The 15,233-nt window shown below is 31.1% G+C and overlaps 3 protein-coding genes across 3 annotated transcripts in view; 2 read left to right on the plus strand and 1 right to left on the minus strand.

The window, feature by feature from the left end:
- LOC18600039 lies at positions 4,612–6,011 on the minus strand. The gene has a single exon (XM_007030289.2). It carries the CDS (start codon positions 5,901–5,903, stop codon positions 4,812–4,814), a length of 1,092 nt encoding a protein of 363 aa, XP_007030351.2. The 5' UTR covers positions 5,904–6,011; the 3' UTR covers positions 4,612–4,811.
- Positions 7,242–8,384, plus strand: LOC18600040 (cysteine-rich repeat secretory protein 3). The gene is made up of 3 exons (XM_018121283.1): positions 7,242–8,040; positions 8,118–8,237; positions 8,362–8,384. Exons 1-3 carry the CDS (start codon positions 7,284–7,286, stop codon positions 8,367–8,369), a joined length of 885 nt encoding a protein of 294 aa, XP_017976772.1. The 5' UTR covers positions 7,242–7,283; the 3' UTR covers positions 8,370–8,384.
- The window catches only part of LOC18600041 (histone-lysine N-methyltransferase SUVR4), a 14,474-nt gene continuing 12,402 nt past the window's right edge, over positions 13,162–15,233 (plus strand). Inside the window, exons 1-3 of the mRNA XM_018120590.1 lie at positions 13,162–13,201; positions 13,849–13,929; positions 14,814–14,978. The gene's annotated coding sequence lies outside the window, so the exon portion shown is untranslated. The remainder of the gene's footprint in view (positions 13,202–13,848; positions 13,930–14,813; positions 14,979–15,233) is intronic.

Here is a 15,233-nt window from a genome sequence, read left to right on the forward strand (position 1 = left end):
ATATAAATCAGCACTCACCATATCATCATATTATCCTCAATCTTTATCTTATTTTAATTTACTTTAATTAATTGTATCAAATTACATACACTTATTCTCTGATATTCTTTTAGTATTACGGGGGACTTACATGAAGATAATGCTAGAATTTTATATAATTAATAATACTGATGAATTCACTATTTTCTTTTGTAATTTTGTAAGAAGTGGAGTCAAAGGCTATAAGTTAAAATAAATTTATTAAAAAGTAATTCATTTGTTAATATTTAAATAAAAAAATTTCTTTCTATAATTTTAAATTTTATTAAAAAAATTAAAACCTAAACTGCTCTTTCTAAAAATTTAAGTCTTATTCTTGATATCCATAGTGATGCTTCCTCTTCTTGATCCTTGGTTGCATTTTTTACTTTCTCAAGATAATTTATTTAGATTTCAATTGTAAGTAATTTTCAATTCAAATCAAGGTTTTAAATATTTCAAATCTAAATATTTTTTGAATAATTATAATACTATTCAAAAAAATTTCTAAATTCGTCCCTGACTTAATATGTCTTTATTTTTTTCTTCAATTGTATATATAGCTAAAGTGGCAACATGCACATCTTCATATCTAGATACATATATATACTAGTTGTAATTTAAATAATCAAGCAATGTGCATTACAAATATTTCTTAATAAAAAATTAAAAGAAAAAAAAATACCCAAGATGCTTCTTTGAATAAGAAAGATGCTTTGGATGTTTGCTTATATGCTCTTTATCCTTGTCATGTTCCAATCAAATTGGATCCCAATCCCATAAATTTCTCACACGCCAGATTGGGTTGCAATCACTCACTATTGGATGCATGAATTTAATTTTTTTTGTCCTAATCTTTTTAATTGCAATGAGTCACCCAAAATGTCCTTCTCAATATGACTTTTTGTTTGCGGGGTTGGCTCAGAAAAATAAATTCCTTTTAGCCGCCCAATTAGAATTCAAAGTTCAACCCCCCTCTTTTAAATTAAAAAAAAAAAAAACTCATGTCAAGACAATTATGTTCCACAAGCTGCACAGATGATTTGTAGACAAGCAGCCGGCTTAATTGGAGTTATGTAATAATTGGGAAGAACTGAAAGTTTGGGTCGGTCTCAAGATGTTAAGCATAAGAAAATGAAGGGAAATATACAAAGGAAACAAGTGTCCGAAGCACCAAGAAACAAACAACCACATGGATACATCTAGGGAGGATGAGTATTGAGTAGTAGTAATCAATTGTTGACTTACTTTTGTTTAATTTCTTTGATTTATTGGAGTTGTTTCTATTTGGTTGATGAGGTTAATGAAGTTGGGTTAATATGGTTTTCGTCAATTTTTTAATTTTTGTATTAAGTTTATGTTTGTTGTATACAAAAATTAATGTAGAAAGGCTTTAAGAGTTTTTTTTTTAAATTTTTATTAGGTTAAATTATATAATTAGTCTTTAGATTTTATTAAAAAAAGAGTAAATTTAACTAATTTTTATGTAATAATTTTTATAAATTGAGTTCTTTTATTTTTCTAATCTATAATTTTCGTCTAATTTTAACATTGTAAAATTTTTACTATTAAATATGTCGATTTGAATAAAAAAAGATATGTTGACTTAACCCTGTAATCTATTGATTGAGATATGTAATATTTTTTTACTAATATGATTTTAATTATGTGATGACATGACGTTAACTAGATTGATAACAAGTTTATGTTGACGTGGCATTTGTTGACTTAACGAGAAATGAGCAAATGACAATTGCTAACATGACTATCAATGGACAAAACACTCCAAATTTTAACTTAGCAAAATCAATAAAGAAATTCATACACAGTATGATTGTCTTATTAATTCAGAATTTTTGTGTGAAAATCGTGTGTATAAGTAATATATATTTATCTTTGATAAATGTTTCAAAAATGTGAAACATATCTTCAACTTTTTTCTTCTCGTTCCACTTAAAAAGAGAACAAATACGTGACCAAACGTGGAGTTTTTTTGACCTCCATTTCATATATAGGCAATAGATTCTGAAGGCTTAAACTTTAGATTTTTGGACCACTTTGGTGAGTTATGTTTCCAAAAATACATAGGCCCTGTGATGCACAAGTTGGGCCTAAAGTTTCAATTGGACTGGCATTTGAATTTCAGTTTTTGTGGACGGATGATCCAGTTTGGCTTTGCTAAAGTGCGCTTACAGTTGCAATTTGTGTTTTTTATTTAAAATATTTTTAAAAAATTATTCTATCTATGACAAAATTGATAAAATATGACTAAAATATAAGAATAATTTTGTGGGAGGAAAATGAAAGGAAGTTGGGAGTTGATTGAAAAAAGAAGGAAAGAGAATGATTAGACATGTGAAAGCCCATTGAAACTAAAAATTTTGATTAAAAGTCTCTTAAATTCCTATTTGTTAAAGCATTTTAGGTAACATTTTTAAATTTTTTTAGTTGAAAATATAATTCAATTAATAAAAATTATAACATTTTCTTTTAATTAAAGTTCAAATCTCTTCCTCTCATAGTATATATGCACTGCTTTAATTTTATTTTACTAATTATATCTTAAATGATTGCACCTATGTTTTATGTAAAGACAACCAAAGATTACAAACAAATTACACATGGAGAAGTAAACAAGCAAACCAAACACTAGAAATTTATTGACTTTAACACAAACCATGAGAAAAACTACATTAAAGTAAAAAAGGTTAAAAAAGAAAAAAAGGCATTCCATAACTCTTTTAACTAGCCAAAACCTAGAACAACCAACCATGGCCAACACACAAGGAGACCTTATTTCTCATTACCATTTGCATTTATACATATTGACTAATTTTTAGGTTTCTTGATCCTCTCGTTCATCTCTTCATTTTCGGTCTGTTTTTGCTCGTTGTTCATTTCAAAAGGTCGCGGATGAAAACGAAACCAATTGACTTGTTCGTTTTCGATAAACGTAAGGCTAATCTTTTTTGTTGCCTCTTTGCGATGAAAATTCCTATGACAACCACAAGCTTCGCAATCAAGATCGCCATTTCTCGTCTCCGATGTCCTCCCTTTGGGAGTAAATTCACCGCAACCATCGACAACGTTGACGCCGAGTTGAGGTGCATGGTTACGCATGCAGTCTTTGTATTTGATGTTGATTGTTTTGGTTTTCCTCTCTATGATCTCAAAGGGAGGCTTAAAGGGCTTTCGTTCTAAGAAATTGTTAGCCATGAAAAGGGGAAAGGTGGTGGAAAAAGAGAAAGTATGGAGTGAAACAAAGGCTAAGTTTTGGTTGCCTTTGTCTAAATGTTTAGGCAAGCGTTTTGCTTTATAGTTGTAAGCTTCTACCTGCCTCATTGTCTCTATTCGTTGCATGGCTGACACAGAAGACAAGTGTGATGATTAAGCGTTAAGGTGAGAGTGACCGTTAGAAAATGCATGTGTCTCAAAAGTTTAAAGATTCTTTTACCTTTCATGGAGAAATTTTTTTTCCAAAAATTTTGAGAATTTATTTCTTTTACTATTTTATAAGCATTCAATGTTTTTCATATGATCTTTCCGTTTTTTGTATGAGAGAAGAAAGGCAAAAAAATATTTTATGTGATTTGTCAATTTATATTTGTGTGTCGATTTAATTATATCGTGTAAATATAATTTATTAAAAAATATGAATAAATATAAATACAACACGATTAATTAAATATGTCAATAAAAATGATTATGGATACGTTATTTTTATTTGAAGCAATTAAATCATCAACCTATCATTCGATGAAGCAAGATCTGGAAATTAAAAAAAGAGAAAATCGGTTGGCGAGCGTTAGAGAAATTAAGAAAGGGTGAAGGTTTTGGTTGGAAGTGGAGCAAAAAAAGAGAATAAATAAAAAGAAAAGGAAATGAGAGAGAAAAATATTGCCGACGAAGAAGCTAAGCAAAGAGTCCCCATCGAGAAAGAAGATTTTTGGGTTTAATTTTTATTTTTTAGCGTAAATAGTTAAATAAAGGTTAATTATTTTTTTCATAAGTAAGTGCAATATATCTTTCATTTCTTTATCTAATGCCACATCATCAAAATTTTCCACATAATCGTATTTGCCACGTCATTAAATTTCGCTTCCATGAAAAATGCCACGCGGATAAGTTAACTGAGAATCTTTACCTAAAACCCATTCCTTTAAACTAGTTATAACAAATTAATATTTCAGAACCAATAGAAAATTTTCAAAATAATAATAATAATAATAGAAAAGAAATACCATGTCAAAGGTTTTGCAGATATATAAGGTTTTAGGTGACATAATATATTTATTATGCCTTTTTTTTTTCCTAAAATTTTCATTTTTCCCCATTTTCTCTCTCAAACCTTTTTTCCATTACCTCCTTCTAAAAAATAACAATTGTGTAAAATCATGCAACCTTATAGAAAAATCTCATATATATATATATATAGTGACGGAGTCAAAATAGTAACAACTTTAATTTTTTTTTATTATTATATGTATAAAATTTGAAATATATAAATTCATCATTTTTTTATATTACTTTTTAATTATTTCTCATATAAAATTCTGAATCTCCGATATAAATATATATATCAAAATAAAAAACTTTATGCAAAATGGTGGATTGCCACTGTATGTATCAAAATCGAAATGAAAGATTTAACATGAGTACAAGAGGTGCAAATACAAATTCTGTTATCCCTTGCAACTAACTCCATGTTTTATATTTGCAAGAAAAAGAAAGAGAAAAGGGAAAAAAAGAAGCTCTCTCTTGTTCCATACCTGAATTAAATCTTTCAAAAAGATTCAAACGAAAGATTGGCTATAATTATCATCCACAGAGCTTAAATGACAAATTTTATTGTTGCCATTGCCATGCTTCTTCTTACTTCCACCACAAGTAATCGAAATTTCACATCCAAAAGCATTCCCAAAACATGAGAACAACTTTGCGTCGTCACCCCTATTCCCCCTCGACCTCCTTCCTTTGCTCGATTTCGCTTTCTGCTTTCTGGCGGAGGCCGGTTGCGACATCTCCGACCGCCACTTCTCTAGCTTCTTGTCTAGGCTTTCTTCTCTCTTCCTGGTCCATTCCCTTATTAGTCCTGTTTCTTTTGTTTGAGCCTGATGTTGAATCGGTGGTTTGTACAAACCTTTAGCGATAGCTGCAGCTACAATCGAAGCTGAAGGCCCCACGTCCGAGCTACAAATAGAGCCACCGTTCACCATGCTACCATAGCCTTTAGCCTCGGAACCTGAACCATCATTGACAATCGAACCCATTTGAGGCCTTTTCTCCAAGTTATCTTCCATTGTAGAATCGGTTACGTCGCTCTGTGAACGGCTTATCTTAGCGTTTGGGCTTGACTTGTGACTTTCTAGCTCATTATTATTCTCGAAACTCTCCTCGTTTTTGCTGGTTGTTTTTGGTTTAGGGTCTCCTAGCTCAGGCACGCTAGGCGTGGTACTATCAAGAAGAATAACCTCCATGTTGAGGATCCCTTGGGGGCGGCCGGAGGGACGGCGGATTTGAAGCGTGACGGTTCTCGTGGCGGAGTAGTTAATCTTGGCGTCGGCTATGGACCGCAAGTGGAAAATATCCTTGATGAGGACGTTAACATATCCAATGAGGACATCTTTTACCCATGCAGCCGCGTAAATCTCCACAACAATTGCGGCATCCTCCGAGTTAAGAAACTTGTCATCGAGTCGGAACATGAACTTTTCATTCCAGGATGGATCGGTTCTGCCTGTTTGGTCTATCCCGGTGGCGAGCTTGTGGTCCGGCTGGACCCAAGCAACCGCGTAGGTCTTCATGTTTTTAGAGACAGGGGCTAGGTCTTCAGCGGAAATGAGGTTGATCTCTAGAATCCTGGAATGAGTAGGAGGAGGGGCCATATCGTAATTGGTGGAGACTCGGCGGATGATTAGGGTGGAGACACCTCTATCCGGCCAAGAGACTTGCCGACGACAATCCACGGAAGATGCATGTGCAAAGCAAAAACTCAAGGGAAGGGAAATAAATATGGGGAGGAGGCTTTGGGGCGAGATGGTAGGAAAGGTTGTTAGGTGCCATGGTTTTTAGACCATGACTTTTTTCTAACAGGTTTGTTAAGGTTTGTTTTCCTATGACTCTGACTCTAAAATTTCTATTTAAATCCTATAATTCTTATTACTTTATTCGAGCTTAAATCACTTAACAGCTCACAGTTCTTTGAATTCTGCAATTCTAAGTAAAACAATCTATAACGAGGACTAAGGAGGGTTTTTGATTAGTGCTCAAAATTCAATCATTTCATCAACTTGTCAAGGTTTTTGTAACTTGTAACTGTAAATAATTCAAACAACTATATATAGTCATGGATGAGTATGGAAGAACTTAAGTCTGGGCTGTGTTTCAGTCAGACAAATATATACTTGAGTGATCAGTCGCACGCATGTGTCACTATATAAAAAACCCACAATCACTTTGTAACTCAGGGCTGCCCCAGATTTTGAAGGAAATAATATGAGATATAGAATGGAAAACTCTCATCAATCATTTGTCAGGTTGAAAGGTTTTGCTCAACAAATATCAGATGGTTAGAAACCAGAACTAGCCAATATTCCCAATGATTAGCATTTTATGTGTTGCTCTGATTAAACTGATTTTTGTACTAGAACTTCAATCTTTCCTTTGTTTTTTCTTGTATGTAATATTAGTGTAGGTCATCCTCTTGGTGCAGAAGCAAGCCAGGTTGTGGCTTGAGCCAGAGTCGAATGCAGTTGACAGGGCTGAAAGTTTGGAAGTCCTGCCTATTAAAATTGGATAAGACTTTTCCTTTTCACTGTACTTCCCCTGGTTGGTTATGTGATGGAAAGTACCTTTTTCTTATTTCTCTGTCTATTCTACCTTTTAATATTTCAGCACAAACAATGATTTTACCCTTCCTTGACAAAGGAGTTATCACTATCCTAAATTACTGGTTTTCTTCATAGATATGATTATTTAACTAGCAATTTGAGGTTCATCGAAACAAGAAAAGGCACAATGAGAAAATTATGTAATAGTAATCAACAAGTTTCCCACAGTTAGATAAAGGTAGGCAGGAAAAATCAAACCAAAATCCCAACTCCCTAAGTCACTTTCCAAAGCCATATCCAATCAGATGTTTTTCAAACAGTTGATTCGTTCTACTGTCGCTTTTAATCTCAAAACAGCAATTTAATGTTGTCTCAAACCCAACCAAAAAAAAAAGTACAAAACCAACTTGAACAACCAAATCTCCATCTGGAATTATGGGTTCAACGTTGAAACCAATGTCTCTTCTTCCACAAACACTCATCCTTGTAACCTTTTCCAAGATTATAATCCTCCTAAATGCAGAAACCATTTCAGATTATAGTACCTTAATATACAAAAACTGCACAAGCCAAACATTTGCAGATTCAACCAATTCTCACTCTGAATCTCTTTCCTCCTTTTTCCAAGAACTCATAACGAAATCCTCCCAAGAAAAGTTCCACAAGACTACCACAGGTGATGACAACACTGGAATTTCAGGCCTCTTTCAATGCAGAGGGGACCTAAGCAACAATGAATGCTACAAATGCATAACCTCACTTCCTGAAATGTGTAATACTTTGTGTAGCGAAGCTGTTTCTGCCCGGATTCAGCTACATGGCTGCTATGTTCACTATGAAGCTGATGTGTTCATGGAGGAAAGTTCCCAATACGAGCTGCTTCACAAGATTTGTGGGGCGAAAAAGGCTGAGGCTCTCGGGTTTGAAGAGGTGAGGGATGCAGCATTTGCAGCTGTGGAAAGTGGTGTGACAGATGGAGATGGATATTGTAAAGAAAATTACGAGTTACTGCAGGTCATTGCACAGTGTGAAGGGGATCTGAGGCCTTGTGATTGCGGCAAATGTGTGAGTATTGCAACTCAGATTGCTCAAGAAGAGTGTGGCAGCTCACTTTCAGGCCATATTTATTTGGACAACTGCTTTGTTAGCTATGCTTACTACCCAGATGGAATACCAGACAACTTAAACCAAGGTAAACTCACTTCTTGTAAATAGTTGATTCAATAAGCCATTTCTGTATTTAACAAATACTGATAGCGATTTTGACAGGAAGAGAAGGTCGAAACAATACAGGCAAATTGTTAGCAATTGTGTTGGGAGGGGCAGCAGCATTGTTCATTGGCTACATATTCTTGTTGTCTCTCAAGAAATTAGGAAAGAAGGATGATGGTATGTATAAATCTTGACAAACTATCGTTAGGATTGCAAGCTTAATTACTTTCACCTTTCTCTTGTTCTCTAATAATTAATTGAGAAGATTAACTGTCATAATGTGGGATTAATTTGCTTGCAGATCACTGAAGAAGGGAAATTAATATGCCTTAAATTTTCCTTGTAGATGGTTGCTCCTTAGCATATCCTTCTTTTAGAATCTTTACTTTGAAAATAGATTAAGTTTTTGTGCTGGTGGTTACATTTGGTGGAGGTAGATTGGAGTTTTGTTGCAAAAAAAATTTCTGTATTAACTATACATATATATATATATATATATATATATATATATATATACTCCTGAATTTTAATTCTGTAANATATATATATATATATATATATATATATATATATATACCTGAATTTTAATTCTGTAAATCTTATTCATTATTTTAATGTATATTTCTAAAGTGAAAGCAAATTATAATCTGTTTGACTCTTCTTAATATATAGCCCTTGGATTTTGAACAAGCTCGTTTTCATGCATTTGTTTGAATTTATTTGGTTATATATATATAAAGAATTAACCCATGGGAGAAACCTAGCTATTGGTCCTCAAATCCATTTCAATGATTAAAGTGCATTAGCATTATATAAAAATGATAAAATTAAATTATCAATAAAAAAGGTTTTTTCATAGGAATAGACCAATATGAATGGATGCTGGATATAGAATTTTTTTATATTGGATGATTGCTTATTTTCCTTTTTTAGAAATTATACATTGGATCATTTAAATACCTTATTACTAGTATTTAAAATAAATCTTATAAGTATAAAATTTTACAGTTCAAAAAAAAAAAATATTCATGAGTTTCTTGATGAGATTCCATCGAGTTTAAATAATACACATGAGCTTCTTTATAGGTACTTTAATAATTTTCTCTAATTTGAGATAAGAAAAACATAATAAAACATTATTTTAAAATTAAATATTTTACAAAAGAAAATTTTGAATATATAGCTTTGAGGATAATTTTTCAAAATTCCAATAAGACACAAGTTGGAACCAAAAGTTAAAGAGTAAACATTTTGATGATTTGGATTGAGTGACCAAATTAGATACGGATAACAGATATTTCGTAGTTAAATTTTGTTATAACTTATGATTTAAAGCATGAAACGATATTGGAGCTTTGTGAGTTTTTAAGAGTCAATTATTTTAATATCTTTTATACTTAAAATATATTATAAAATAGTTAAAAGTTTTTTATATATAAGTCTTAACAAGTCAAAGCTAGTCAACTAATTCCTAATTAACAAAGAGGGACAATCTTTATCAAAAAAAAAAAATCTCTAAAATTGCTACAATATTCATTTCAGTTACCGTAAACATTGAGATAATTACTGTTAAGATTGAGATAATACTAGATAATGGTGTTTGACGGGGTAAAGGCAAAAAGATTTTAACATTTGAGTATTTAGTTTATTAATTAATACATGATCTCCTATCTAATGAATATGGTTCGAATCTCTCAGTTTATTGATTAATTCATACATAATCTCTTACTTTAAGAGTAAAATTCGAATCCTCTTTATCATCTTATTTCAATCTTGTGTAATTTACTGTTGTATATATATATATATATATATTTTCTATCTTTCCCATTTTTTCCATCTATTAACCTCTTTGTAAGGTTTTTTTTTATATTTTTTTTCTCAAATTCAACGATTCAAGCAAAAATTAGTATCAAGCAGACATTCACGACACCAAACAGCCGAAGGAGTGATCAAATCAATTAGTAGGACTCACAAAAAATCCAAAATCAAACATACACAACAGTCCTCAAAATCAGCAAGACCCAATCACAGAGCAGGAAACTCAGATCGAAAGAAGTCTGACCACCCGAGAGCCAGTAGAGCCCAGAAAGAAGCCAGGCATTCAAATAGGGATAACAAAAAAAATCCAAAAACCATTCTTCCAGCTCAGAATGGAATCTAGACAGAGTGAAATAACAAAACATCATGTTCCCTCCCCACCTCGCTTTAGCAAGCAAATCTGCCATGTTGTTTCCAGATCTATCAGTACGTTGAATTTGCCACTGTTGAAGTTTATTGGTCAGGGCAACAACACCACATGATTTCTCAACCTCCACAGAGCCATATCAGGACTGTAGGTCTACTTTATAACAGTGACAAAGAAGCAAGTTGAAAAAATTATTGTGCTATTTCAAAAGTTTAAACCAAAGTATTAAAATGAAGTTTTTTTATTAAAATTAAGAAAAAGATTTTATTAAAATTTTATTTTTATATTTGAAATGTAAAATTTTTAATTAAACTTTTATAATCAAGTTTTTCTACTATTTCTTTTTCAATGAATAATATAGTCAATCTATTTTACTTTTCTTTAGATATTGTTGATTTCAAATAAGATTTTATTAATTTTAGTGTTAAAAAACTTCCTTATTCTGAAATAACACTTACTGAAATTGTTAAAATAATTTTAAAAGCAATATATGTGTCTTGAAAAGAATTGAGTTTCTTATGATTAAATCAAGTTTCTTATAATTTTAAAAGCAATATATTTGTTTTGAAATTTTTAACTTTGAAAATAAATCTAAACCATCAATATCATAATAGTTGTTATAAGTTAATGATTTTAACTTTTTACCGCTTGGTAGAAAAATAAAAAATACTTTTATATAACTTAAAATTTTCAAATATACTTTAGACTGAAAAAATTGCTTGATCTAATATATATAAGAAGTTGTAATCAATTCTAAATTATTTTTCAAGAGATCTTGTTATTTCTTTATCAACATGCTCATCAAATTGTTTTTTTTTTAAGAATAATACATATATCACGAAATTTAGATTCTATTAGCAAGTGATAAAAAATTGAGATTCATTAGGCACATAATTAAGGAAATGAGAGAATATGTTATTTTATTAATTATCTTTGAATTTATATATTTTTAATGAGAAATGAGATAAATAGTTGAGAATTAATAAAGATGTGAAAATGAGAGAAAATAGATATTTATTAGATAGAAGAGAATAGGTAAATATTTTATTAATTATTTTAATTTTTATATATGTTTAATATAATTAATTATATTATAATTTATTATAAAATTATAAGTCTTTTCCAAATTTGAGACCTAAAGTTCTTGGGTGACTTTACTGAAGGGCCGACCTTGATATAACCCAAAAAGTTTTAGTAAACGAATCTTCTCTTCCCGCTCGGATACATGATGACTTGACTTGTCACATGACTTAAACACGTAGATTCCTATTCTTTCAACAACAAAAAAAATCTCTTAATTCTCTAAAATTTCAATTTTAATTTTTTTTGTTGGATTTCTTGTTTTCTCTTTCTTCTTTGAGTATAAGTCAGTCTGGCTTTTCTTCGATTGTTTTTGTTTTTCAATTAATAAATCCTTCAAATGTGGTTAGTTAACATGTTTAGTCTAGTTAAAAATTACAAGACATATAAGGTACATGGCATGATTACATTAACAGGATAGTGAAGCATAGGATAAGGAGGAGATTTCTGTTCCGCATAAATGTAACAAATATTATTTTTAATAAAAATTATTACTTATTGTATAAGTGAAATACGACGTGATATGTTAATTAGATATAATAAGAGTTGATGATATGAAATTTCTAGTAATGTGACATGCTACGTTAGTAGCCATAACAAGAATTAGAGACAGTTTGGTGTGTCATGTCTGTAATATTCATTGTATCTAACACATTATGTTAGATATTATCTATATATATATATATATATATATATATAATAAAGGTGATAATTGTCAATAAAAATAATGTTCATTATATTTCATTACAAAATAAGATNTATATATATATATATATATATATATATATATATAAAAGGTGATAATTGTCAATAAAAATAATGTTCATTATATTTCATTACAAAATAAGATTTAATTGATTAGGATAAAAGAAAATGGACAAATTCAGTACAAATTAAATGTCAAGCCCGACTTTATAAAATATTAGCCATGTCATTCATGTGATTGACAAAATATTTGCATACTTGGAATGTCAAACCCTGTTCTGTAAAATAATTACGACGTCATTTACATGCTCAATAGAATGTTTGCATGTTTAGGAAGTTCGAGGAATCGTTAAAAGACGATATTGCCCCCAATGGTACCATTAAGTCTATTAAGCCTCGAACTAGTTCAAATAGGAATTTTGAGGTGAAATTAAGAGTTTCACAGTTCAGAGATGACTCAAAATGGTAATTCAGAGTTCGAGGATCAATTTGGAGTCAAACCAAAATTTTCACTATCCAGGGGCAAAATGGTCATTTGTCACCTGGAGACAAAATGAGAATTTTAAGAAAAGATTTTTTTGGCCCCATTTAACTTATTGGAGTATGATTTGAGTATTGGAGTATAATTTGAGGGTTTGGCAGTGAAAAAGTTTAATTTCGGTGATTTCTGGAGTGTAGGGGTAAAATCGTAATTTTTCCACCCATGGACAAAATTTGAGATTTTGAGAGAATTTATATCACATTTGACAAATTGGAGAATGGTATGAGTATAAGGGATGAAAAATATGTCTATGGGTAATTTTTCAGTTTTTGAGACAAAAATGTAATTTTGCCACCTCGGGGGCAAAACGGTAATTTTGCACTCTCAGAGTATTTTTCCAGCACAAGGTCTTCACCCATCATCATTTTTGACCCTTGAATAATGTGTGGTGGAGAGAGAAAGCTTAATAGTTAAGAAATGACACGTGGACTAATAATAAGGTGACATGTGTCAAGTTTATATTCATTAATTATTTAACTTTAAAATAAACATAAAATCAGCCAATTCTCTTTCATATGGCCGGCCAAACAAAGAAAAAGGAAGAACAAAAGGAGGAAAGGAAAAAACAAGAAACCTAGATGGGAAAATTAAAGAAAAATTGGTGGATTTCAAAGAATCAAGCAATCAAAGGTAAAATTTTTTTATTTTGACTTGTGATCTACCTTTCCCATGCTTTTCTCCTTATTTTCCATGGTTAGATTTCATGTTTTCATGGTGAATTCATGGCTGCCCAAATGGGTATGGAGAGAGAATGAAGTTAGATTAATTTGATTTTAAGTTATGTTAGTGTTTTAAGTTAGTTTGGCATATTTAGAAACAAAACAACAAGAAAAGAATTCATTTTCCTCCATTACCATTATTGGCCAAATTTTCTAGGGGAATATTGACTGTTGATCTTGATGTTTATTTGAGGAATTATGATGAATAATGATGAATTATGAGCCTAGAAAAATAATGGGAATTTTCGGAGTAAAAATATGAATTTTTACCCACTAAGTGTATTTTCGTAATTTGCTATCAAGACTGATAATTTGCACCACACTGAGTAACATTAAGTCAATTTGGGTGCAATTGAGGTATAGAAACTGAAAAAAATTAATTTGGAGTTTAAACGGACGCGTATATCGATTTATCGGGTAAAAGATCGAAATAGGCTAACACCGCGTTTAGGCAAAATTTAGACATTTTGCACTTCATATCATGCATTAGTAGTATAAATTAGTTTATTTTGGTTTAGTACCAAAGTAGTAAACCTCTTAATTGTGCAATTTGTCAAGGTGCCGAATCCTCTAGCAAGGGCAAAAAAATCGCACTCTAGGAGTAATAGTTGGAGTACCCGAATTTAGTTTTCAGAAACTGTGAGTAAACTTATTATCGTCTTAATTATCTATAGTAGTTTTATACAATTGTGTGATTTTATGAAAAATGGGTTTAAATGGTAAATTACTATATTTTAAGAGAAATTGTGATTTTATAAAATGATTTTATAAATTTTCTAGAAAATCGAATACTGGTTTTGAAAATAGAGTAATTGGAAACTACCTGCTTGTGTTGTAAATTTATGATTTTAAATTGAATGGCTTATGACAATATATGAGCATGAATGGTGTAGACACCTCAAAAAATAAAAATATAAAAATATAAAATATAAAAATATAAAATATAAAATAAAATAATTAAAAAAAAGAGAATAATTAAAAAAAAAAAGGGATGGCTGGGTACGCCCAGCCATCCCTTCCCCAACCACCATGAGTAATGGGCAAAGCAGAGGGGACCCGATTGATCTCCTACAAAAAAAGCCATAAAAAAAAACAAAAAAAAAACAACAACAATTAACCCCCAAAAAAAAGCAAAAACAAAGAAGAAGAGGAAGAGAGAGAGATAGGTGAGAGGTCAGCGTAGGGAAAGAAAGAGAGGCGTCGGCGATGGAAGTGTTACGGGTGAGAGAGAGAGGAAGAAGGAGAAAAAAAAAAGAAGAAAAGCTTAAGGAAAAGATAGAGAGAGTGGCGGCAAGAGAGAGAAAGAGAGAGAGGAAGAAGGAGGAAGAAAAAAAAAAGAAAAGCTTAAGGAGAAGATAGAGAGAGTGGCGGCAAGAGAGAGAAAGTGAGAGAGGAAAGTGAAGAGAGAGAAAAGAAAAGAAGTTTTTATAGCTAGGTATAAAAGACCAAAACGACGTTGTTTTGAAGCATTTTTTGAAGCAAAAAACGGTGCACATTGAAAAGGATTAAGTGGGCTGTTGCAGCAGGCTTGATTTCCTCCTTGGGCTAAGGTATTATTGGACTATTCAAGCCCAAACCAAAAAACAAGTGCAGCAGGCCCTTTAGGCCCAGACCGAATTGGAGGAGACCTTTGAAGCCCAATGAAGCTTGAACCCATTTGGAGCTGTGGGTTAGTTACAACCCAATAGGTATTGGACTTATTCATTAAATAATGGTTTGGGCTTGAGTTATTGAAAGTGATTATTTAATTTCTTGTTTGAGTGTTATAATAGTTTTATTATTTTTTTTTGTGTTGTTTGAAATTTATGCATATGAAAAATAAAATATATGAAAGCTAAAAATGAAATTTTTTAATACAATAGATAGTAGATGTAGTAAATTAATAGATATGCATGTATAATAATAATATATATATATATATATATATATTAATATATATATAT

This window comes from Theobroma cacao, chromosome 5, assembly GCF_000208745.1.
Source record: "Theobroma cacao cultivar B97-61/B2 chromosome 5, Criollo_cocoa_genome_V2, whole genome shotgun sequence".
In the NCBI taxonomy this organism is placed as follows: domain Eukaryota; kingdom Viridiplantae; phylum Streptophyta; class Magnoliopsida; order Malvales; family Malvaceae; genus Theobroma; species Theobroma cacao.